Raw genomic sequence first — 27,011 nt, 5'->3', positions numbered from 1 at the left:
AACAGCTCACACTGAAAGGAGCTCAAAATAAGCAGAACTGAGCTGGTGAAATCTCCAGTGTTTGGGAATGATTTTGTGCAAACAATGTAATGAACATGGTTTATAAAACCTACAGACTTATCCTAACTTATGTTGTCAACTGAAAAAGATGTAGTTTATTAATCAACCCATCATTCATCACACTTCATTGTAAACACAGTGTCAACAGGTTGCTTGTTTTTAACTTCCAGACAAACTTCTCAGTTAATTTTCCCCCTCAATTATTTATTTTTTGCTGATTTCTTACTATGCAAAGCTTCATCATGAAGAGACCATTAGGTATCATTTAGTCTGTTGAGCGGATTAATTAATTTGAACCAGTCTGCTGTGCTTTCTCCTGTGGCGCGCCGGTTCATCCTCTTTGCAGCGCACAAACACTTTATCTTGAGCAACTTCGATTTGTTGTCCATCATTATTCATGGAACAAAATGATGTCCTGAAAAAAACCAAAACATTACAATGTGGTTACACTGTAAGATAAAAGCTTAAATACCGATGAAGTGTCCACTAGATGGCATCAAAAGCCCAGATGCTTTCCACTGTCAGATGTGGAACTACGATTTGAAATTTCAGTACGGTGCGCTGTACCTGTCCTGTGTCTCTCCTGCTTTGACGCTGATTTTTCCCAACATCATCTGAGGTTTGCTCTCCTGGCCGCCCCACAGAAAGATGCTCTGCATGCGAGTCCACACGTTCTTCCACATATCAGACACTTCCCAACTCAGCTTCAGCATCATCAGCTCCCCCAAGTCTTTGTCCAGCGTAATCAGGAAGGAAAGAGTTGTGTTTTCACGAATGCCTTCATCTCTGCATCGAGGGGAGTAAATAAAAACAAGGCTATCGTTTAATCCTCATGTTGTTGTTGGAGAGTGACGGCTTGCTGACGCGAAGGCCCACAGCAGGAAATCAGTTGAGTTTTTTTCTGCAGGCAGTGGTTTGTTTAAAGCTCTTTGATGCACATAGCATAAACACAGCATAACTGTGAATGAATCATGTCCTGCTGTAGTAATTTATTCAATTCGTATTCATGTTTTCTGTCATGCAGCAGTTTGTTTGTCAGCTGCTGTTGTTAAGTTGGTTTTTCTCTCTGAAAGCACAGATGCGCGCTGCACCAGATCTGCTGCAGTACTCACATTGTGATGAACAACTCTCCGCTCTCATTCTCAGTTCCTTGGAGGGAGATGATGAGGGTCGGCTTGATTTCCTCCGTCTGATTAACAAACTGGATCCTGAACTGGTAATGATAGACTGCAGAAAAAAGAGCGAGAAACTAACCAAACAGCTTTTGATTCGTGGAAAACACACAGACACCACCATGCCTTGAAAAAGTATTCACACATCTTACTTTTTCCACATTTGAAAGCTCCCACTAGACCAGCTGCATTTATATTAATTTGATCTTTATGTTAAAGATTAAATTACACACAGCTGAACTTGAAGGCTTTTGATTGCACCGAATTTATTTTTTTTGTTTGGCAGTATACGATTAAAGGGAACTAAGTATATATGCACGCCACACTTTTCAGAATTTTTTAAACGTAATTGCAGAAAATCACACTGCAAAAACAAAAAATCTTACCAAGTATTTTTGGTCCAGTTTCTAGTGCAAATAACCCAGTACACTTGAAATGAGACAAAATTAACTTGCATATAACTTCTCAGCAAGAAATATGAGCTGGGTTTAAGTCAATAATTCTGTAATATTTATGTAAAAGTACTGGTTCCGTTGGCAGATTATTTAACTTGTAGCAAGATATTTTTCCCATGTTATAAGTGAAATAATCTGCCAGTGGAACTAGTACTTTTTCATCGACATTAAGGAATTATTTTCTTAAAACGAGTTTTTCTGTGTTGCTGAGAAGTTGCATGTAAGTTAGTTTTCCCTTATTTCAAGTGAACTGAGATATTTGCACTATAACCGGACCCAGAATACTTGGTAAGATTTTGTTTTTGCAGTGCATGAACTGTTTTCATTCAGCTTCATAATCATGCACTATTTTGAGTTGATCTGTCACATAAAGTCTCACTTAAAAACACTGAAGGTTGAGGTTGTAACATGGCGTAATATGAAAAAAGTGTTAAGTAAGCCTGTTTCAATCAGCAATCAATTAACTGTATGATGAATTAAGGTGAACTTGATCATTTTAATTGTGATTAAAAAAAAATTGGACCAGCTGTTTTGCTTACAGTGACTTTATCTGTTTTTATTTATTGTTTTTGGTTGTTGGGTTTTATTAAAATCCTGATGTGAAGTGTTCTTTACAAGTTTAAATCTTATTAGTCTTTAAAATGGTGAACTTGCATTTTTATGCCATTATCACCTGAAAATGGCCTCAAAAGAACAATATTTTTGTTTACCTCAATAATTACAGACAAATAATAATGATATGTATAAATTCTCATTATTCTCAGAGTTCATTCTCACGTTTGTAAGGCATCCGGGATCTTGTTTTCAGGTAGAGCTTCTTGCTCCTCGCTGTTCGGACCTTCTTGATGTTGTAGCCCAGGGTGTTGCAGCGGTTTTTCCGGCAGTCCAAGCAGATGCCCCTGACGAAAGCGCTGTTGTCGCTGCACCTGTAGGCCATGCTCTGCTTGTCTTCATTCAGCAGCGAGTCCATGAACAGATGGACGGAGCGCTCATGAGCGCACTTCACCGTCTGTTCAAAGCCTGTGAGGAAAGCAGGACAAAACAGCACACATTACTGTGAGGGTCGGATCATACAATAGTGGCATCTTTCTGTCACATCTTCTCGCTGTATTTATCTCAGCTCTGCGCTGATTGTTGATTGCCGCCTGGGGGCAGCTCACGGACAAAGCGGCACATGTTGCCGATTAGCTCCTAAGGATGACAGTCGCTTTAATGTGGCTATCGCTGTCAGATTACGCAGATGTGTTTTCAATTGAAGGGCACCACAGTTTCCAGAACAGCATCTGTGGGACCGGAGGGAATTAAATGCATCAAAATCAAACCGTCGGCAAGCAAAAAGATGAACTGCTGCCCAAGATGTGGCTTCCAAACCACCAATGTTTTGATTTGGAAAGAGCAATTAAGGAATTAAAATGTTATGGTAGAGCACAGAGAGCAACTAACCAGAAATATTTTGGAGCAGCTGAACACACTGTGCCACATGCAGTGGTTTGAAAATGACACATGGGGGTCAAAGTAGTGTGTAATTTGGAAGTGGATGTAAATCGATTATTGGGTTTCAGTATTTCTTTCATTTCTTTTTTCCATCTAAAAGTCTGAAACGTGAAGAAAATCAGTGACCTTTGTCCTCTCATACCTCCATAAAGAGCAGATTTGGGTGTGGGACTTTTATTTGAACTGTCAAAAAATGATCTCTGCAGCTCCTCCAGATTTACCACGGAGATCTTGTTGCATCTCAGGTTAATAATCTTCTTGCCCAGCATGTTTTATGGTTCACAGCTTGGTTTGGTAGGCTCGTAGTCGCTTCATACGTTCTATTTTCAGATGGCGGCTTGACAGAGAACTCGATGATTTAATCTAATTATGCATTAAACGTCTCCGGCAACTTTAGTCTGACCTCCCTGGTGTGTTTCCTGTTTTTTCCATGATGCTGTTTTTTAAATAATGATGTATAATAAACCTCTAAAAACAGTAATAAGGTGACCTGTGATGGATCAGAGTAAGGGGTGCTGAATATATGCAGCTCTAGAAAAAATTAAGAGACCACTTAAAATGTTCTGTTTCTCTGATTTTACTCTATAGTTATATGTTTGATTTAAATAAACATTGTTCTTTTATTCTATGAACTACTGACAACTTGTCTCTGAAATTCCAAGCAAAAGTGTCGTTTTTATTTGCATAAAATGAGAAATGGTCGAAATAACAAAAAAGCTGCAGTGCTTTTCAGACCTCAAATAATGCAAAGAAAACAAGTTCATATTCATTTAGGAACAACAATACCAATGTTTTAACTCGGGGAGAGTTCAGAAATCAACATTTGGTGGAATAACTAGGAAGTTTTAAAAGGGGTTCAGTGCAGTGGACTATTAATGTTTTCCAGAGCGGTACATGCCACTATTCTCAGTTTATTTTATTCTTTGCAAACCCTGCACCTTTTGTTCACTTCACCTTTAAGCATTACTTGGAAGTATATTGTAACACAATGAGAGCTGAAAAGGGAGAGTGGTGTGAATACTTTCACAAGACTCTCTAAATACTGTAATCCAGTTTTACGTTTATTCCAGCAAAAATATGGTTTTGAAAGAAATAAAATGTTCCATCCAAATAGTGAACCATCGAGACTTATGCTACTCTTGTTTCTGAGAGAATAAGAAGCTAAAAGTCAGTATTTTAAAATTGTTTTCAGTGCTACTCGTCCTACCAAGGATCCCGTAGTCGCTTATGTGTTCATAAATGTTATGAAAGTTGCATCCGGGCTGGAAGTCTCCTCCGTTGGGGTAGAAGTCGTAATGCGCCACAGCTTGCTTGATGCCCACGCTGAGGCCCAAACGTTCGTGTGTGAAAGTGTGGATGGCGTCGACGAACTCCGCATCATCAGGAGAAAGCCTCTCTGTGGGAGACATGCCCTCAAACAGCGGCCCTGCCGGATCGAGGCCTGCGGGGACAGGAAATGTTTTAAACAGGAACGACACTTCTCCAAAAGAATGCAAAAAGAAATGAGAATAATGAGCATTAGTTTACAAATATGCAAAAACCCAAAATAGCACAAACACATTGATAAAAAAGAAAAGTTTTTAAAGTTGTTTAGAAATTTTAAATGTGATTAAGTGGCTGCTTGTGTCATTATTAATAGATACTTTACAGATGTGCCAGTAAATCCTGATTTCATTCAGAAATTGAGCTTGTGAATGGCGCTCTGTATATTGTTTTTAAGTATTTTTTTTTTCTGTTTTATCAAAACTGAATCATTTCAGTGTGTTTGTATAGGATGCAGCTATTCTGCTGCATTTAGAACAAAGTAACACTTTGGATCACAACAAACTCTCAACCTTAATTTGCACAATCAATTCTAACAAATAAAAATATTGGATAAATGTTCCTCAAAGTTTCTTCCATTGTCAGTTTTTGAGAGTTAAGAGATTTTCCTTTCTTCCTGTATCAATGATCCACAAAACCTACCTGCCCCTAGAAAGTAAACGTAAAGATTAAATGGTTTGTTTGTTTTTCAGACTGCTTGGAATTACATTAAATGAAAAAATTAGAAGCCATTTAATTGACTTTTTATAGCAAATGCATTTTTTAAAATGGATTTTCTTTAATTTATTTATTTTTTCTTAATTGTGCATATTATGACAAAAGACTTTTTATTTTATTTTTGTGGTTTTGCTGGACTTTGGTTTGTTTTTAATGTTGTATTTTACATTTTATCCTTACTAGTAGATATTGTTATATTTAGATTTGCTCAGTCTGTTTTACAGAATTACACACCCTGTCCAGATTGCTGAAATATTTCACCTTTAAGCTCTTCTTGATTTAAAATCTGTCCTTCAAGACAGTCAGTGGCTCAGATTAAGACGGGTTACAAAAATGATGGCACACAACCATAGTTATTTAAAGTTATAAATTAAAATTTTTGAGCTTTGGAAATTATCAAATGTATTTTAAAATGTCTTAAACATAGAGGCTGCTTAGTTCAACATTAAATCAGAAGTTTCATACCATGGTGTATGTTTTCTTACAGTGTTTAGAAATGGCATCATTTTTTCAATGCTAATGCTGAACATAATGCTGAACTGGTGGAGAGTCACATTTCTAAAATCTGAAACGGCTTCTGTCCTCAGCCAGATGTTTTCTCTCCCCAGATCCATAATTTCAGATTTGTATGCAATATTTTATCTTTGTTATTACTGCGTTTTGTGCACCAATCTTTTTCTTTCTCCTTTCTGGATCTGTCAGAAGAGAGGCAGTAAGAGAAAATAAACTCACCAGTAATCCTCCCAATCTTCTCGGCACCCCGCAGGAAGCTTCCAGCGAATCCGGATATGTGAGCTCCCAGGCTGTATCCGATCAGATGAACTTTTCTCACTGGGTACCGGTACTCTCTCTGTTTGGGAGTTATTACATTTAAATACATCTTTTCCACATTTTTGCACGTTGGTTAGTGAATCTGACCTGGAGTGACTGCAGCAGATGAGCTATATCTTTGCCCACGGTGCGAGTGCTCTGCACAGCCAAGGGGTAATGTTGATGGGCCAGACGCAGCCAGTCAGTCATCACCACATTAACATCCACAAGGTTCCTCTTCAGGATTGTGGCCATCCGGACCACCCAGCTCTCCAACATACCGTCCACCTTGAACGAGAAAAACAAGAAATCATAAAGTTGGAATCTCATTTTCCTACAGTGCAAAAACCAAAAATCTTACCAAGTAATTTTGGTCTAATTTCTAGAGGAAATATCTTGAAATGAGACAAAACGGTAACACTTTTTCTGATGACATGCGACTGTCATAAACGTGACATAACATCACTCAACGACATGAATGACGCTAAATAATTGTTTACGACTGTTGTCATGACATGTCATTCAGTAAATAACGACACCTTTAATGCAAAGGTGCTCTAAAAGTTGCATTGAAAGTTCATTTAAAGCGTCAACTTTGCATTATTCATCAAATAATGACACTTTCAATTAAAACTGGCATTAAAAGTAAATTAAAGGTCAACTTCGCATTAAAAGTGTCATTATTTACTAAATGATACTTCATGATGACAGATATAAGCATAAATACTCATTCATGTTCACAACATGTCCCCCTTCAAATAGTGTTACCGACAAAACTAACTTAAAAGTAACTAGCAAGATATAGGAACTTGTTTTAAGTCAATAATTCCTTAATATGGATGGGAAAAAAAATAATTATTTCACTTATGACAACACATTTTCCCATGTTATAAGAGGGAATGTGTTTTTTCCTCAATATTAAGGAATTAGATACTTAAAATAAGCTTTTATATTTTGCTGAAAAGTTATGAATTAATTTTATCGCATTTCAGGTGTACTAAGATATTTTCACTATAAACAAGACCAAAAATACTTGGCAAGATCTTTTGTTTTTGCAGTGTAGCAAAGCAAAAATGTTGAAACACATTTTTGAATGTGCAAACGGCAGTAGTCGTTGCGTGTAATCCTTTTTGAACACGTTTCTTCTCTTGGTTCTGAGTTTTTGTGTTCAGTGAAGTGCGCAGAAAGCAGGAGATGACCTTACCGACCACCCGTGAGTGATGATGATGAGGGGATTACTGCTGTTGAAACCACAGGAGGTGAGAGTGTGCAGCTGCAGAGGGTCCAGCATGCAGGTGTCCTCACCTCCCAAAAACAGCCTGAACACGGAACCGCTGACATGGGGCTCCTTCAGCCTGACGACGTCCTCTGGGTGCGTCGCACCTCAGAGCGCAAACAGAGGCGCTGCTCGTTATGCTTTTGTCTTAGTTGCAGTGAAATCAGGATGTTTACTATGTAGGTTTAGGAGGTGAACATTGCATTTCACTAAAATTCACTTTAGTTTTAATTTATGTGCAACGCTTGAAAGTATATCCAACTAGTAACTTGATTTACAAAACAAATGATTTCATAGCTGGACTTTAACAATCAGAAAATGTCTTCACTAATTTGTTATACACCAAATATTTCAATATAAATAACATCAAATCTGGTTTAAATTATTAAAATTATCCATGTCTATTCTACGCTAAAGAGAGTTCAATAATGTCTATTTGAGATATAAACTAATGCACGCACAAAATAATGTAAATCTCACAAGCATTTAACTAAACAGCAGTGATATAACCTGTAATTTAAACCCAGATAAAACTGTGTACCTTATGGATATAATGTAAACATTTGGACATTATTTCAATCATGCGTTTCAACTGTTTTGATGATTTTACTCAACAAAAGGACATAGAAAAGCCCTTGGTTGTCCAAATACCGTGCAGCTTTAATTTAATGTTAATGGCATTAAAACGCCTCTCTCCATTCCAGAAATAATTTTTATTAAAAACACTCACAAAAAATACGCAAACAGTCTTGAGTTCAATAAACAGGTTCTTTGAATTTTTTAAAAAAAAGTTTGTTTGTTGTTCACAAAATGAGCCAATGTTTCATCCCAGCAGCTCTTTTTTTTTTTTTTTGGCAATGAATGAAGTGTTTGTGACAAACCTCTGTAAATATTTCCCCAGATCTCCACAGGAACTTAAACACATAAAACAGTAAAGTGAGATTTTTTGATTAATCGCTTGCTTTCGACATTTTGTTTTGATTGTCAAGTTACACAGATTTGTTGGCAGACATGCACAGATGCCTCAGCAAGATTAATCTCTCTTTTGGTTAATTTAGGCAAAACATTTCCCCCATCAACTCGTCATTGTTTTCTAAGCATAAAAAAAGAGTTTCTCTTGGAATAGGAACGAAATCCTGCAGATTCTGACCAAAATATCTCTCACGACATTTGTTGGTTTTCACTCTTTTGATATTCACATCAAAGATCAAGTTCCTTTTTGCTGCTCAATCTGAAGTTAACTATTAAACCTTCTGAGCAGATATGGACTCTCTTTGATTTGCTTTTTCTTTCTTTGGTCTCTTCACTGCAACACTGGATTATCCATGTCCACATATAAAACTAAAACGAATTCAGATTTTTAAAGACATGATTTGCTGACTTTTGTTGCCACATTTTGGCATAAATAAACATGCCGTGTATATAAAGTTTTCAAATATACATAAGCTTAAACAGATGGATCCGTTTGCTTGCCAGGAGCTACAAACAACAACCGTAACCACATGTGAAGATTATAATGATAGATAAAGCGCCGTCCTGATTTGATTAATTATTCTTATTGGTTTGAACTGCACTGAACAAATATTTCTTTGAGCCGTCTTTGAAAAATTACTTTAATTTACCAGTTTTGCTCAAGCTATCATTCTGATTTGGTTGAAAATTTTAAGGTGGTTCAAAAAACATTTTTTCCAGTTTGTTTGTTTGATATTAGAAGTTTACAGACTGTACAGATGAACAAAAAACATTTCAAAGATGGTTTAAATCAAAATTAGGAATCAAAAAATGGGTAAAAGTGGCAACATTTTCAATAGAACAAGTAAAATCTGAGCACTTTTGCACCAAGCGACTTGGAAATTTGTTTAAAATATAAAAATCTGGAAAAAATGAAGAGTCCGCTGGACTAAACCCCATTGAAAACCTTCTGGTTATTCCACCAAACATTGATTTCTGAGTTAAAACATTAGTATTGTTATTTCTAAATGAAAATAATGTTTTCTTAGCATTATTTGAGGTCTGGTATCACTGCATCTCTTATTTTGACCATTTCTCTTTTTCTGCAAATAAATACTAAAGTTTTGCTTTGATTTTCAGAGACATGCTGTCAGTAGTTCATAGAATAAAAGAACAATGTTCATTTTACTCAAACATATATCAATAAAGGGTAAAATCAGAGAAACTGATCGTTTTAAGTGGTCATTTAATTTCTTGTGTTGTGCTGAAATAAAACTCTGTATATCTGGTTGAGTTAGTTTAAATTTTATGTCATTTATATAATAAAGTACAAGATGTATTTAAGGACTTTGTGGACCAGTGCAAATATAAACTAGAACTACTCACAATATCAGTTCTGTCTTTATGAATTTTCCATTTAAGATAAAGCAACAAAAATGTCTTTTATGTCACATTTTTCAGTCAATTGATACTTACTTTCTCTGCTTCCTTTAGTTCTCTTCCCCTCACTGAGGCAACATGCTATCAGCAAACAGCACAAGAGTCTGAGCGCAGACATGACTTCACGGTTGATATTTCCTCAGAACCGGGCGTTTAGACCTGAAGGGTTTTGAAGCTGTGTCAGAGAAGCATCATAGCTGTCCAGAAATCTGAGGTGAGATCATCGTACCGCTCTGAACGGACAGAAAGGTGAAGTCCTGGTTCAGACATCAGGTGGTTTCAGTGCTGACCTGATTGGTTGAGGTGTCGCCGTGTACTTTCAACACGTTGTGAAAGACTGAAGGTATGGGCAGAAAGAGAACATGGCTGAAACCTGCTGCAGACGAAACCCTCAACACACTCATCCATCAAGCATTACACCAGTCATTAAAATAAGAGTCCTTAAAGTGGAATTTTCCCACAATGTTGCGTCACGTTTACTAAAATGTACCTGGCTCAGGCTGAAGGGGATCATAAGATTGAGAGTAACCAGGCAATGAAGCAACATTGTTGCTCCAAGCAGGACTTTGGTTTGTTGTTCCCATTTGTTATTTCCAATGTTGGGCCTTAAAAAAAAGCACCTGTTTATCCTCAACATGCAGCTTCGGTGCAGTGATTGTGAGAACCACATGGGCGTGTTTTGTACAACAGTCCAGCAGAAACAGCAGTATCAAAATGCATGACTTGGTCTCACATCTGGGTCGGTTTCCTGAGAATCTGGGATCAATGAGTGACGAGTCGTTTTTGGATGAGAAATGAACTGACGATGTCACAAAAATGTAATCGATTTAGTCAGAAGATCGGATTTCTCTAAATCAAATTAGAATAAAAACCTGACCGGGTTGAGAAAAATGGATGTTAACCTAAATAATTCAGTTGAAAAAAATACATAGACAACTTACAGAGAATATTTTTTTGTAACCTGGTGACAATTCGTTAAATGTTTTATGTAATTTATAAAGGATTAACATAAAACTTCTTCCTAATTTCTTATCCTCACTTGAGAGAAAAGTAAAGAGGCGTTTTTGGGTTGAAAGCTACTGAGATGTTGGGGTCTGTCTGACCGCAGTGTGATCATTAACCCTGTCTGTGTACTGAACCTGCTCACAGCATTGACCTCAGTCAGGCTGATACCTGAAACCAGTCCAGGGAAAAGGTCGTTAATTCACTGCTCTGAAAACACAGCAAGACAGCTGGACGCCTCTTTAATTTCTGATATGTTTTTAAACGTAATTGATCGTTTGAACTGCTGTTTCTGCTGGACTGTTGTACAAAACACGCCCTTGTGGTTCTCACAATCACTGCACTGAAGCTGCATGTTGAGAATAAACAGGTGCTTTTTTTTAAGGCCCAACATTGGAAATGACAACAAATGGGAACAACAAACCAAAGTCCTGCTTGGAGCAACAATGTTGCTTCATTGCCTGGTTACTCTCAATCTTATGATCCCCTTCAGCCTGAGCCAGGTACATTTTAGTAAACGTGACGCAACATTGTGGGAAAATTCCACTTTAAGCGAAATAATCTGCCAATGTAACAATTACCATTTCATTTTTAACTTAAAACCACGCACCTATAGTTTTCTAAAAGTTACCTGTAAGTTAGTTTTGTCTTATTTCAAGTCTTAAGATATTTACACTAAAATTTACACCAAAATTACTTGGTAATACGTTGTATTTTTTGCAGTGAAGACCACAAAAAACACAGACAGGTGTGTTTTTTTTTTTTTTTGTTAGGAAAAACACACCTGTCTGTGGGGAAAAGTCCTGGAGAGGTTTTAACGAAGCGCCAAGTTAGAAAAGAATGTTTCCAACTTTTAGCATCTCAGGAAGGCTCTGCTGAGTTCATCATTTGAAAGTGATGCAAACCAGGATGTGGTCGTTTAAACTTACAGCCTTAGCAAACAAGAACAAAGGAGTTTATAAATCATCGATTTATTTGGTCTTTTAAAAACATCGTCATGTCAAAAAAGGCATTTTATGCAGTTTTTTGTTAGATGCCACATGTGGTCCAAACCTAAACACGCACATCAACCTGAACACAACATTCAACATGGTGGCCATGTTGTCATGCTGCGTTTTTTAAAAACCTTTTTTGTAGGAGACGGAGGAGCTTAAAACTGATTGAGCTTAATATATTTCAGTCCCAGTGGAAAACATGCTGGAGGCAGAAAAAGACTTTAGACTGGGATCATCCTCCAGCAGGACAATGACCCTAAATGTACAGCAAGAGCTGCAATTCAGATCAATGCAGATACAGGTTCAAAGCATGTTCATGTGTGGACCAGTCAAAGTCCAGACATATTTCATCTTACACAAGCCTCCTGTCTTTGAGACTTTAGGATAAATGATGCTCTTAAATGCTCATTTTGCGTGACCCAGATGACCTTACTGTCTTTTCTAACTATTTTCTGTGGGTGTAACGGCGTTAGAAAGTGTTAAACTCCAACGTGTACGCAGCTGAAACACAAAGCTTAAATCACAAATTTGGTTTAGAATGAGAGATGCTAACATGAATGTGGAAAAATACACATCTGACGCTCCCTGCAGGTTCATGAAAGGAAAGCCTCTGAACCACAAACCATCTTCGTCCATTCTCCGGGAAGTTACATAAGTTTTCCCTCTTTCTATCTTTTATTTAAACCACAGCCAGAAAGAAAGTGCTAGGAAACAACATCTGCTTTTGGGAGACGAAGGCTTGGGTAGGAATAAAAAACAGACTGAATTTATTTATTTAAAACTATTTCTAATGGAAGTGCCCAAATGTTAACGTTTGTAACTTGATCTAAACATAAAAAGTTAACGCAGCATTAAAACTGCCTGTAGGATGTTATAAAAGTTATGTCCATTTTTCCACGCTTTTGTAGCTATTCAATCCTCTATGTTGGTTTCTACTTGTGCAAACAGATGATTATGTGACACATTTTACTTGTAGACTTGGTGCCCAAAGAAAAATGGTTGCATGCTGAAGAAACTCCTGACAGGTATGAAAGTGTGTGTAAAGTTTAAACCATTTGTTGGGAACGAATTTGAAAGTGTTTACAATTTTTTAAATGTGGATTTAAAAGTCAGAGCTGATTTATTTTGTAAAAAAAAAATCCCAACTGTTTTGACCTCTTACTTTTTACATTTTATTTTCATATAAATGAAGAAAAATAAAACCATTTAAGTGAAAAAAATAACTTTATTCTGCACAGATCGACTACAAAACTTACTTCTATTAACATGCCACATATTTTTGTTCACAACAAACTTTACTTCCTGTTTTCTCCTGTTTACAAGACAATGAAACTTGGTCCAAATCAGTTATCTAAAACAAAGTTCAAGCAAAGATATGGTGAATTAAAAACAATGTTTCACTGAGGTAATTAAAAAGGAATATACTCAACTTCTTTAAAGACCCCAAACTTTAAATTTCTTTACAATAAACAGACCAAATATGGAAATATTTAATGTGCTTTAAGAAAGAACATCCAAGTCGTGATCTGAAGTCAGAACAAACTCTTAAAATTAAATGCTGTTGTGCATTAGCCAACCTCTGGGCTGCTGTAAAATCACACTAAGTGCTTTCTGGTATAACAAATTCATGCCCAGGTTTGTTGTAGCAGTCTTTATATCACATTTTCATCAAGAAGCACAAATTTATTTCCTGTTTTTACTCTTTCAAACGGTGTTCCTGCTCTTGTCGTTGTTCAATCAGTGATTTTAAACCTGCTGACTTCAGTAAATCAGACCCTAAATCCACATCCTCTTCCCAATCAGGTAAGATGCATGCAATGATGGCCTGAAATAGAAATGTGCCCTGGATCTGTAAAGCAATACAATGACACTATGTTAAACATTAAGTAATACTACGCAAATTATTTAAGGCTGGATTGTCTGTAGATTGTATAAAAGCTCTAATACTTCAAACCAAAGCACATTTTTACAAGCATGCAGAAGTAAAAAAGAAGAAAGTCACTCTTCTTCCCCACAAGAAAGTTCATGAAAAAGTGTAAAAAGCTAAATTTTCACAGTAAATGTTCACATTTCACTACTACATTTTGTGTTTATATTGCATGGCTATTGTTTATCCGAATACAAAATGTTCAGCAGGAAAATATATTTTAGCCAATTACTTTAAAAAAAACACCTGGAATGTGCATCATTTTGTCATTAATGAGAGTCATGACTCCAACTAGTGAAAGATATTTTGGATATTTCTTTCCTGCTTTTATTAAGAAATTGATGCTCAGTTTGTTTCCTTTGACTCCCTTTAAGTCATGGCAATGATTTCGTATTTGTCCTGAACATTGTTGTCGTCCTGTTTCTGCGGCTCAGGTTGGTGCAAGTCGATGAAGAGAAAGTAAATCCCGGCTCCGACCGCTCCGCCCACCATGGGCCCGGCCACAGGGATCCACCACCAGCAGCCTCCAGCTCTGCACACAGGACACCATCATTAAGCTACGGCTAAATCCAGCAAACTATTTAACTTCCTGATGCTCACCGTTCTGTAAACTTTATTCTATGCTAAAAGAGTTTTACTTTTGTCTCTGGCAGAATTTTGTCAAATCATAAAAGTCTATTAAACTAAACACTTTGACAGTCAAACTTGTGAATAAAACAAGGAAACGTATAAATGAATTGTGAATAAAACAAGGAAACGTATAAATGGTTTGGTGTTAAAGTACTTAAGTTCTCCAACAATAATACTTTGCTGTTTCACATCTAGTTAGGGATATTTTTGATTTCTCTTCTCTCTAAAATAATTAAATCTCAGTGAGATTGTATGGAGAATAGCCATTAACATCTATAGTTTTGCTCCAGTATTTGTATTGTATTTGGCTGTGGACTTTGACTGGGCCCTTGTAGCTCATGAATATGTGTTGTTGTAAACCTTCCAATTATAACTCTGGTTGTTTGGAAAAACTCCTTAAAATAAATTTTTATTCCTCGGCTTTTGCTTTATTTATTTATGTCTTGTTGTTTTACGTCAATTCTTGTTGTTTTCCTTATTTTAAATGTTCATTAATTTTATCTTTACACTGGTTCTGGTTTTGGGGATGCAGAACCAGAAGACCTGAGCGGTCTGGAAGGTTGATACCACTACGCAGATTTACGGAGCAAGTTGGGTTTATCAGGATACGCTGAGATTCTGATCAGTTTCTTAATAGATCAGTCATTTTCTTCTACCGTATTTTCCGGACTGTAGAGCGCACCTCACTATAAGCCTCACCCACAAAGTTAAGAAAAGAAAGAAAGAAAACTGGAGACGTACAAATATAAGCCCCACCAGGCTATAAACCGCTGGTCTCTCCGCCGCTCTCGGTTTTCCACAAGGACGCAGCAGAGGACTGTGTCCTGAATACATCTGCTATTAAAGGACGCAGCCCTGCGTCTATAACGCCGAGCCATGGATTCGTACGTGCAGCGGCTATCAATCTGTACTGAAAGATCGATAGCCTTCAACTTAAAAACTTCTTCGTGTGGTTTCCATGATGAGGGGGTATGAGTTTGAAAACATTTCTCAGTCGTGCCTGCTGCCAGCATGTGCTTGAAACTCAGCACTTTCTTCTTTGATTTCCAATTTTGACTTCCAATGATTCACTTCCTGCTACAGAGCCCCCTGGTGGTTGAAGAAAAATCCACAGAAAAGCAGCACCGGGCTATGAGCTGCATGATTCAAAGCGTGGGGGTTAAAGTAGCGGCTTATAGGCCGAAAATTGTGGTAATTCATCCAATACTATATAAAATAAAAATCCACATAAAAAAAACAAAAACACACATTGTTTATTCAGTCTGGTGTAACCACCCATTTATTGTGGATTACAGAACAGTCCTCTGCTTGTTGTTGTGTCCTCGCTCTTATTCTGAGTCCCTTTGAACTGGTTTACTGAGATTACAGAGTATGGCAGGTCAGTGTCATGGTGTGGGCCGTTAATGGACCTTACCAAACTCCGCCCACAGCTGACCTAGAAAATCCCACGTGGCTTCAAGTCTCACAAACAAAGCCTCTTGGCGCGTTGTTTCTATGTCAACATGGCGTCTTCCACTTCGACTGATTCTCTGCAGTGTATTTCTGACTCGATTAGTGCATCATTACTACCGAATTTTCACAATATATCAGCTACTACAATGGACTGAGGAACTAAGAAGTTCAGGTCATCTTTTTTGGATGAGATCAAGGTGTTCGAGCAAGGTGTGCACGTCACAGCAAAATGCTTTCGCTCGATGAGGAAAAAGACAGATCCACACACCCTCTACATCAATATAGCTGCGGACAAGATCACTGATGCCTATTGTTCTTGCAAGGCTGGATAAGTCGGGCATTCATCGTTTTGTAGGTTACTTTTGAAATCAGTGGGTGATTCCTGTGGTTTGTTGGCAAATGTTTGAGTGTGTCTAGGCCTGATACACTGTACTTGGTGCTAGAGTGGCTAACACCAGTAACAGTTTAGTCCAAAGCCTTTTCTGCTAAAATAAAACCTTTAGTGTATGTCAGATACAGACACATTGCATATTGATCTGTTTAGCTAACGTAAGACTGTGTAGCAGACAGGCTTCAAGGTGTATCAGTACTGCCATTATGCTGTACTTAGCTAATGGGAAGCGTGTGTTTGTTTGTGAGATGGCCAAGCACGTTGTAGCCGCTCTACTACGTAAAATGGGCATCAGCCAATGAAAAGTGGCCCCTGTGGTAAGGTCCATGGAGGTAAAAGGATAGATGGACAGACGTAAACAGTCGTCTGAATTAGACTGAGTCTCTCCGTCAGGAAGCTGGAGGTGGCAGACGTCTGGATTAGAGACTTATATCTGCTGATCAGCTCAGGAGATGGACTCTCTCTGGGTCACAACTGAGCAAAGAAAAACAAATGTACTGAAATTATCATGGTAGGAGACAGGGATGTAATATTTTCATTATATTTCAGTTTTATTTCATGGAGAGTTTTTGTTTCTAGTTTTTATTAGTTAAATATTGTTTAGTTTCAGCTTGGGTTTTATTAGATATAGTAGAAATTAGAGTATTTTTTGTTTTCTAAATTTGGTTAATTTTCAGGTGCAGAATTCAAGACTGTGGACAAAATTTCAAAGTATTGTGATTACGTATGCATCGGTTGCATAACAGAAGATACAATTTTCAAAAAACGTATGAAATTATTGTTGAACAAAACGTTTTCTCCAAACTTTTGCTGCCATCGTACAGCGCCACCAGGGGGAGCGTGAAGTAACGTAATGATGACATAAACTGCTTTTGTGGGGCAAAAAATAAACCAATTTCACATCAGTTCAAAAGGCTAATAAGTAGATTCATAAACATTAAAACAAAGAATGTTATATCTATAATTTTAGTATTTTAGCATTAGTTTTATTTTCTGGTTTTATTCTTTTCAGTTAACAAAAATGTTTCTCATTTTCAGTTTTGTTATTTTGTTAGTTTTATTTAACTGTAACAAACTCGGCAGGATGCTTTAAATGCATGAAATTCAAACATTTTACATCTGTAAATCCATTTATAGCTGAAGGATCCACATCTGGAGCAACATCTCCCATATTGTATTTAGATTTCAGTATCATTTTCAAACTAGATTTTTTTTTAAAAAAAGTTGCTTTCACACACCCTGAGATTAACTGAGCAGCCTTATTACTGCACCGGTCTGGACTTTCTAGACATTTTTACCCCAGCAGCGTTTTGTTCTTCGTTTGACAACCATAGCAGTCAGTCTCAATGCCTTTAAGCAGCGACATGCACAGACGCTTTCAGGGGCAGGGGTTAAACAGATTGGTCCAGAGCGGGGTCAAGGATGACGGCCGCCGAGGGCAAAGGCACAGACGTATTTACCAACCATCCGAACACCGAGCCCGACGAGGCGGCCGCAGGAATGTGTCGATCACACCAATTTGGCTTTGAATTAAAACCTAAATCATTGTGCCCAGACTGAGAATGTGTTCAGGGAAACTAAAACAAAAAAAACCAACAACTCAGCGGCGTTTTTAAAGCTGGAAAAACATCACAGAACCTTAAAAAGCAATATTTTAGTATTTCAGAAACAAACTTAGGATCTCTGCACGGATTTTCTTTTAAATTTGTGGTCACAGCTTGGACATTTTTCTTGTACCCGATGTCTGCTGTAATGAACTGATCAGTTTGTTCATTTCAAGAAATTATTATTACTGTAATATTTATAATAATTATTTAAATTTGATTAAATATTTTGAATCCACTGCATTGTAAAGTTAGTTTTTAGACATCTTCTCCATTTTAAACTTGCTTTTCATGCCTGTGACTGTTGAGAAGCATCTAAAACAGAAACCATTGCTTCTTTGTGCACCTCATGTATAAAACCTCGTCCCAGTCCTGGAACCATGCAGTATCTCTAAAATTCGGCTGTAACAAAATTACATTAGCGAGCTGTATTTATTTTTCATTTTTTGAACTTTGGCTTATTAATATTTAAGTTGAAGACATAAGATGTTGCGTGCAGCTTTGACATTCGAGTCTAAGGAACATACAGTGGTTCTATTTTTGAAATAAACTTTTAAATATTTCATATTTATATGTGGGAGAAACTGTTCCTTTTAAACATGTATAGTGTTTAAAATATTAATTCAGATTGGACAGGAACAGAAACAGTGCTGGAAGCTCTCCATAGAGAAGGCCAGAGACCAGATTTTCACCAGTTTCTATTAGTTTTGAAGCTTTTTCTCACTAATAAAGACCTAAATTACCTGAACACCTCCATCCCCCAGCCAGCCACAGCGGTGAAGAGCCTCGGGCCGAGATCTCGAGCCGGGTTTATGGGATAGCCGCAGTTCAGACCCATGGAGACGCCGATGGCCATGATGGTCAGGCCGATGCAGAGCGGCTCCATGCCTTTTGGGGCGCCGATGTTCTTCCTGTCAGTGATGGCCAGGATGCACAGGACCAGCGCTCCAGTGGCAATAACCTTTCGAAGCAGAAGCATCGAATAATTATTAAAACATTGTTCTGAATATCAGGAAAGGAAAGGACAATGAATTTGTTTTGGGTCTTTTGATCGACCGGGGCTCTGGCGCAGGCTTTGGAGCAGGATGCTCCCCCATCCTTGCCCTTGGGTTTGCTTTAGCTGCTGAATTTGCTTCTTGAGAGGAAGTTTTTGAGTCCTCTCATCTGCTGCAATGACCTCTGATCTGTGTTTCTCTAAGCCTATTAGGGGGTCTCTATTCCTGTTTCACGGTGCGTGAGACGGCTTCAAGGGGCACAATCATGGATTTTCCTGCCACGTAGTGTCATTTTATGGCACAGTCAAGTAACTATGTTACTTTAAGATGTTATAGAATCAAAATTGACTTAAAAGAAATTTGAGTTCCTGATTTGATGTCTTGAAATTAGGTCTCTGTCTCTTTAAAAACTCTCTGACACTTCGCCTTCAAGAAGTCATGACTCCTCTATTAACCCTTTAACGACATTTTTACCAGCGTTACTCTGAGAAGCATCTCATTTAATGAGCAGATGCACAGTTCCACCAAGTGTTTGCTAATTGCTGCTGGCTAGTCTGAAGGATCTGAGTGGAAGAGGCGGTTCTTGGTCCACCCAGGCGTTTCGCACAGCTGAATGGTTGCCATGGAGATTAAAGGATTTCTCAAACATGCATGAAAGAATCAAATCAAAACTCCAGGTATGTTTTGATGAGGGAGTAACCTTGTAACATGATATAAAGCTAAAAATATATTTTACAATATATTTATGTATTTGTTACACTATCTGCATCAATTGTATATTGTTAAATATAAAATCTGTTAAAAGCTAAATCTTCACGTTTAATTTTTCTTTTATCAATATAAATGAAGATTTTCTGGATTTTTTCTCGTCACATCACACCAAATTTCAGAAGCTCCAACTCCAGAAAACATGTGAAAGATTAATTAGCAAAATAATTCAAACATTTATAACATGAGTACAAAGGAAATTATTTTTGCGTCTCACCTAAAGGAACCTTAATTCAAACAACTAAACTGTTACAGTTCTGTATTTTGATTGGAGACACTAAAATCTTTCTCAGGTCTGTGCCAAATCCAGGGTTTTAACTTTTAAATGATCTGGTCTTCTGCTGCAGGTTTTGAAATAATTTAAATATAATGTCACCTGCACAAAACATCTCAAAAACATTTGTACACATTAAATCTGCGTCCAACCTGATAAAGATGTGTAAAAAGCCTTCAGGTAAATATATATTTACCATAGTAATATTGTCTTTACACTGAAAAAAATCCCTTTAACTACATATTTAACTTTTGGACATTTTTTCTCCTCACTAATTACCATCCAAAGTCATCTACCAAAAAATATGAGAGTATTTCTAATAGCTTCTAAATATTTTAACTTTCCAGCAGGACTTGAAACCTGTCCATAATGGGTAGGTTCAGTTTTGAAATAAAATATTAAAATAAATTATTTTTAACCCGAAGAGCTGGAAACACCTGCAGGAGTTAAAATGACCAACAAGTGTGGCATCAGTATTTTATTTTATTTTTTAAAAACAAACAAAAGTCAAAAGTATCTCACTGTGTGAATATGTCAAAACAAAAAAATAAATTTGTTTTTAGCGTTTGTACTCAATTTTACCAGAAATATTACAGAATGGAAAGGGCACTTTAACTTGAATTGACTATTTTCTAAAAAAAAACCTGTTTTGTCTTAGTTATTTCTAATATTTTTATTGTTTAATTGGATCTTTTGGTATCTAAAAGCCAGTCAAACATATTTTTAATCAAATCTAGAACACTTTTCTTTAAAATAGCAGATTAACTTAACTCGAGTTTGTCAGCTTATCCAGTTTTTATAAATTATCCCACAGACATAACACCATGATAAGTTTGAGGTAAAACCTAAATATTCACTTCAAACCTGTGTAATTCAAAAAAACATTATCATAAATTTCTTTAAGATATATATATCTGAGACGGTCACGATCAGAAATATAAATTTTGAACTTCACCTGGTCAACAAACCCGTTTAGCACTGACAGATGTTTTGCAGGATAAGATGCAAATATGTTGGCTGTTGCATTTTCACCAGTAACTGCAAGATCTCCACCGGTGTAGTCCATCAAAGCATCTGAGGAGAGAAAAATTAACCACCAGATGTATAAAAAAAAAAAAAAAAAAAAGGCTTAAAAGTTTCCCCAGAAAACTTGCTACGCCTGGCGGTTGAATGCTGGGACAGTCGTTCATCCAGCAGCCTGTCGTGTTCCTGAGTTAAAAAATGCTTAAAGTTCACAGGAAATTTGAAAATATGACTTGATAATTATGTGTTGTTAAAAGATTGGAATATTAATACCTGAACACCAACCATAAAGTCTTAAAAAATGCAAACATTTTAAAAAGACCTCAATAAATAAGCAATGTTTAGTCTGGTGAGGGCAGAAGTAAAGCCTGGTGGCCCGCCAGGCTTGTAATACACTGGGGGAAACCCTGGACATTTCTCTGCTCTTTGTTTTGCCACACTTTCTACATTTAAGCTCACCGTAATACAACCCAAAGACGGCACAGGAACCGGCGAATGCTCCGAGGAACTGCGCCACCACGTAGACGGGGAACTTCTTCAGAGGCAGCTTCCCCAGAATCACCATGGCCAAAGACACAGCCGGGTTCACATGGGCTCCTGGAGAAATCAAGAAACGTCAACATCTTAGAGTGACAGCGAAAAATTAAAAGGTTTTTAAAACTACTTATATTTTTATACAACAAAAAGTCACAAAAAAACCATATTTGCTCATTTTAAGTGATTTTTCTACAGACTTTTTTGTTGTATTTAAAAGCTAAAGTAATACTGACATCAAAACGTTTGAGATTTTTTCTACTTTTACTGCCTTTAACTTTAAGAAAACATATTTCCCAATTTGATGCACTTATAATCGGAGTTACCAAGTAAGAGTAGCACTACTTATACATATTATTACTAAGTAGAAGTAAAAACTAGAAATCTAAAAAATTATTTAGATTTTTGAGTAAAAAAGCTACTCAAGAACTGAGTAACTTGTGAAAACAAATTATTTAATATGTAAAAATAACATTAGACGGAACAAAATATAAAATAAATGGAAATTTTAAAGGTCAAATTGAAAGTAATTCATATAAATAACAAAAAAAGGGGAAAAAAATCAATATGAAACTGCAGGTGTGTGTGTGTGTGTCTTTCTGGTTAAAATATGCTTCTTCATCATCCAGTGAAATTACGCTCAGTGGGTGGAGAGTCCTAGTAAAAGTAAACAGAACAGCGCAAAAAATATATTCCTAAAAGTTACATTTTTCAATGTAACTGAGTAAATGTAGCTATTTTTTTATAAAATCTGCTTTTATTCTTGCATGCAGGACATCGTTTTTTCCCCCACCAGCTCTTCCATTTTGACTTTCTCTTAGGTTTTGCACAATTGAAATTCAAGACGTTTTGCAGATCAAACCTCAGTGGCCTGCAGATTCATGCAGTGATCACCAAACCTCTTCCATTCAGCCAACACTTTCCGGCTCACTCTTCTGGGTTTGTGCTCCCTCAGATCTGTTTTCCCATATTTTGTCCTGAAGCGAAGTGTTGAGCACATTCCAGCCAATTGTTACCAAGTGTGGGGTCATTTATTTAACACTCTGGGATCTTGGCTTTGACCTCTCTGGGGTAACACCACTGGGGGGTATCAGCCATGCGCTCATTGTTAATCTCCCCATCCTGTTCACAAACACCGGCCACGACAAGCAGCCGGCCCGGCCTGCCCGAATTGCTTCTGACATAATCTGCCTGAATCTGCTTAAGGCACACGTAGACTGCAGGTCATTAGAGTGACCATGATGTGTCACACTTACCATACACTGTCAGCTAAAATTTGCAGACTACAAAGTGATACCAATTGAGTTTTCTTCTCCTATGGGGCCGCTCTGCCAGGGAAGCCCAGAGAGCCGGGCTTGTCACACCTGACCCCCCTCATCTCCACAGACCCATGCCCCTGTAAAGCTCATTAGTCCAATACCTACGATCATCTTCAGAGATGTCGTTGGACAGAAGCTTCCCACCAAGCTGCGGACCAAATGGCCCAGTCATGCAGCAAAAGCTTTCCATATATTAACCTCTCTGTCCTCTGGCTTTTCTGCTATTCTTCTGAAGTCTCCAAGCTGCTCTTAATAGGGAGCCGATTGTTGAAAAATCACAACATTCGTCTCTAGCGTCGATTCATGGCTTAATCTTCTGTTAATCTGAAGGTTTACTCCAAAGAGAGAAACATACACCAACCGTAAAAGTCATAAATGATTCTGTAAAATACAGAACCGTCCTGAAAGTGGAGGAAAATTTTATTTTCTACTTGTTCAAGTAGATTTTTTTTTATTACCTTGATTTTACCTCACAAAAAAGACATAATAGTCATTATTATTCTGATGCTGTTGCACAGACTAACCAGGTGTGCATTGACCAGCGTTAGCCATGCTGGCTAATGATTTTTATACCACAGGACTGACATATATGGGTTTGCTGCACAGCTCTGAAAAAACTAAGAGTCCACTGCACTGAACCCCATTGAAAACCTCCTGGTTATTCCACCAAATGTTGATTTCTGAACTCTTTTTCTGAAAATAAATACTAAAGTTTTGCTTTGAATTCCAGAGACACGTTGTCAGTAGTTCATAGAGTAAAAGAACAATGTTAATTTTACTGAAACATATACCTAGAAAAAGAAACATTTTTATGTGGCTATAGGCTGACTATGATAGTAATAATCATAATATATTTTATAAGTGTATTAAAGTCTGAATAGATTCATAATATTGTTTAATATTGAAACTATATATTTATATATATATATATACGTTGTAGTTTAGATATTATTGGATCTTTTGCGATGCTAATAAGATGCTCCAAGTTGTAAAAAGAAACCACCTTGTTGCTATGGTTACGCATCCTCAGACCACTCAGCTTCACAGCTTCCCAAACCAGACAGAAAAATTGTCCAAACATGCAACGTCTCAAACAAAAAAAAAGTATTAAAAGTTTACTACAAAAACAAATAAGAGCCAACATACTGGAAATACTCCAACTAATTTAAAAATACGCCACATGTTTTTGCTGCTAAAGCTGTATATTCTGTTGCAGAATATTCAGCTTTAGTTGAGAAAATATGACTGCTGACAAACCTGAGAGATTTAGGTAAAAAGGTTTTTTATTTTTCCGACTGGAAGAAGCAACAACATTTTGAAGCAACTCAGACAGAATCCTGAGTGAAAGATTAGGATGATGGCACAGAGGCCTTCCGGTCTGAAAGACTTCAGCTTCATCACCAAAGACAAGTTGCTAAAATAACAGTGGAGACCTGCAGAGATGCTGCTCAGCAAAAACAAGCATGGTTGGAGTGTTGCAACTCCTCTTAGTTGATATTTGAGAAGCTTAGAATCAATTTATGACATTGAATTTCTTTTTATATGTGTATAAATGTAAATACACACACAATTTCTTTTTATGTTTTATCACTTTTGAGAGACATTTTTATCTCAGTGACAGAAATAAACTTCTTGGTCTAATGGCAGCAACATTACATGTAAAGCTGACAGGAGTACAAATAATTATACAGTTATCTCTACACAGCCATTAATAACAAATAGATTAAAGTGATTTTTAAATTTTTTTTTTTGCTTTGCTAGAGACAGCCAGTAACCCGTCTGAATAAAGAATAAATATTTTTCTCACCACCGTTGTCTGTCTCAGGATGAAGATGCTTTTTGCTGCTGCAGAATTAATCCACATTTCTGAATTGAAATTATGTGAGTGTAAAAACCAAATTAGTCAAATTACAATTAATTGAATAAATGTATTTGCGCAACTAAACACCTCAATTCAAACAAATTATTGGTCATCATTTTGATAATCTGCTTTGTTTCAAAAAAGCAAAAGATTTATGGACTTGGTAAAGGTTAAATATACTGAAATTAGATTATAATCAAAATTAAATTTGGGATTTACAAACTAATATGCTTGATTAAATGTGTAATAATTTCAATTTCTAACATTTAATAACCTCTGAAATTACTTTTTGTAGTGTTCACGTAAGTTTGCAGCAAAGGTACTTTGAGGATAATTAAACATTTTTTAAAGTCAAAACATTAAAGCGTTCCTTCTCACTGCCAGAAAGTAAAAACTCAAAAACTGAAATGTTTGCAGGATCAAAAAGGGACATAATTAATTTGAACTGCACCATTACATTTGATCCTGCCTGATATTTATACCTGGATATGTGCTTCTTTGGGTCTTAAATCGCAAATTACTGCATGAATTAACAAATGTAAAAACGAGTAAAGTAATTTTTTAAATATCACAAACAAAACCTAGACTATCTTAAATATCCGCTAATTGGTTGTTGTTGTTTTTTTTTACTAGAGTACTTTTTTTTTCCAATTATCATATTACATTATTTTGCCTGTTTTTGTCATTATAAACTAAAGGATTTATCACTTGCATCACTGCAGAAACTAACAGTCTGATTAATTATTTCCTAATCATATTGAAAGAATATTTGGCTTGGAAATCATTCAGCTTTTTGGAGGAAACGTTTAAAAAAACATCAACAAACTTTTACATGTCAGAGTCAAATTTATTTATATACCACTTTAAAAACCAGTTTAAAACTGCACAAAAACAATAATAAAATAACTTGATGACAAGAAAAAGAGAAATAATACAAGAAAAAAAAATCTACATATATTGTTAAAATAATATGAGTAAGCAAATCAGAAACGGTTTAAGTGAGCGCAGCTTTTTCTCCAGGTGTACGACACAAAGTGACATCAATTTATCGATTTAACTGGGGAAAGTGCACAGTTTTGGTTGAGAAAATGGAAGAATTGTAATATTTTTTTTCTATATTTGACCTGCCAATCAGGAATCAAAGTCGACCTGGAGAAAACCGGTCTGAATCCAACGTGTGAGCGTCTCTTACCTGACACTCCCCCCGCCATGTAGACGGCCATCATGACTCCCAGGGTGAAACCGACGTGGATGGTGAGCGGCTCTCCCAGAGCCCCTTTACTCAGCACCGTCTGGGCCACTGAACCGCATCCAAAGAGCTGGGACACAGACAAGAACAAAAACACAAAGAGCGCAGCTAGAAAAGCCTCATTGTTTCTAATCATTCCAATTAAGATCACCATTTACACTAGCCCTCTTGTCCACAAACAGCCTCTGACTGCCACAGACAATTTGTCCAAGCTGGAGCTCAAAACAATAATTAATCCCTCACTTATTAGGTAAAATGCACAAGTAATTTAGAGGGTTGGGGGGGGGGGGGTTGAGGCGAAAGCAGTCATCCACAAATAAAGAGGGTTGTTGTGGAAGATGCATCAACCCTCTGATGGGCCGTCCCAGACATTAAAGCAGACTTTTTTCTTCTCTTTGAGGTGACAGCTGCAGCTCAGAGGGTTTCAGGTGGAGGCTGGAACTCTACTGGAAGATAACACAGTGCTGCTCTGCATATTATTTGATAAACTTCAATCATTATCTACTTTTTACAACCTTGTAGCTTTAAGAAACACATTATGTGTGAGGAGAAAGCCATAAAAAATCACATTAGTTCCATCTTCTCCTCAGAGAGCCTCCAATTATCTGCTAGCAGAGGCATTTGAGGGACAGCGGTCAGTCCGCAGAGACTCTTATTAGCAGCTTTAAAGCGGAGGTTTAAGCAGGATGACAGGTGCAGAGGGAGGGAGGAATAATACTCACGATCAGGACAAAAATCCCCAGAAACTCCGCCAGGAACTCCTTGGACATGTCCCGCCTCAGGCCAAATTTCTCCTTCATCTTCCTCCTGCTCTCTTCTTCCATGCTTTATTACTGTCAATGTTGTTTTCTGGGACTATTTGATGCCTTCCTCCGATCACAACAAACAGCCAACAGCTCTGATGGAGGCAGTGCGGAGCTGAGAGCGCAGGCTGTCGCCTCCCACTGCCGGACGCGCTAAGCTCCCTGCTTCTGTTTCCTGGGACAACCACAAGAGGTCCACTTTAAAAGATATAATTATTATTACAATAATAATATCTGGATCAGCGCAATTCAGACCCAAACAAGACACATTCAAGTTCCTCTACTCAAGAAATATTAGTTTTACAATAAATAAGAAAAAGGAAACAAAATCTCAACTTAATTTGTCAGATTTGTTTTTGCTTTTAGAGGCAAATAGGAATATTTATTAAACTGTAAATAGGTTATTGCTAAAATAACTAGGGCTGAAACGGTTCCTCGAATGATTCGAGTACCTCGATTATTAAAATTCCTCCTTGAGTTAATTAT

At 37.0% G+C, this 27,011-nt stretch overlaps 2 protein-coding genes across 2 annotated transcripts; both read right to left on the bottom strand.

The window, feature by feature from the left end:
• Positions 1-67: 67 nt before the first annotated feature.
• On the bottom strand, positions 68-9,998 carry lipca (lipase, hepatic a). The gene is made up of 9 exons (XM_028015880.1): positions 9,735-9,998; positions 7,236-7,414; positions 6,140-6,319; positions 5,954-6,071; positions 4,389-4,622; positions 2,465-2,707; positions 1,173-1,287; positions 628-846; positions 68-475 (listed from the first exon to the last, which is right to left on the bottom strand). Exons 1-9 carry the CDS (start codon positions 9,814-9,816, stop codon positions 343-345), a joined length of 1,503 nt encoding a protein of 500 aa, XP_027871681.1. The 5' UTR covers positions 9,817-9,998; the 3' UTR covers positions 68-342.
• A 2,902-nt stretch (positions 9,999-12,900) lies between these two features.
• aqp9b (aquaporin 9b) lies at positions 12,901-26,639 on the bottom strand. The gene is made up of 6 exons (XM_028015882.1): positions 26,445-26,639; positions 25,666-25,792; positions 21,219-21,356; positions 20,692-20,810; positions 18,443-18,660; positions 12,901-14,154 (listed from the first exon to the last, which is right to left on the bottom strand). The coding sequence occupies exons 1-6, from the start codon at positions 26,544-26,546 to the stop codon at positions 13,992-13,994; spliced, it is 867 nt and encodes a 288-aa protein (XP_027871683.1). The 5' UTR covers positions 26,547-26,639; the 3' UTR covers positions 12,901-13,991.
• Between the last annotated feature and the right edge of the window lie 372 nt (positions 26,640-27,011).

Source organism: Xiphophorus couchianus, chromosome 4, assembly GCF_001444195.1.
Source record: "Xiphophorus couchianus chromosome 4, X_couchianus-1.0, whole genome shotgun sequence".
In the NCBI taxonomy this organism is placed as follows: Eukaryota; Metazoa; Chordata; class Actinopteri; order Cyprinodontiformes; family Poeciliidae; genus Xiphophorus; species Xiphophorus couchianus.
This window is presented reverse-complemented; position numbering and strand designations above follow the sequence as displayed.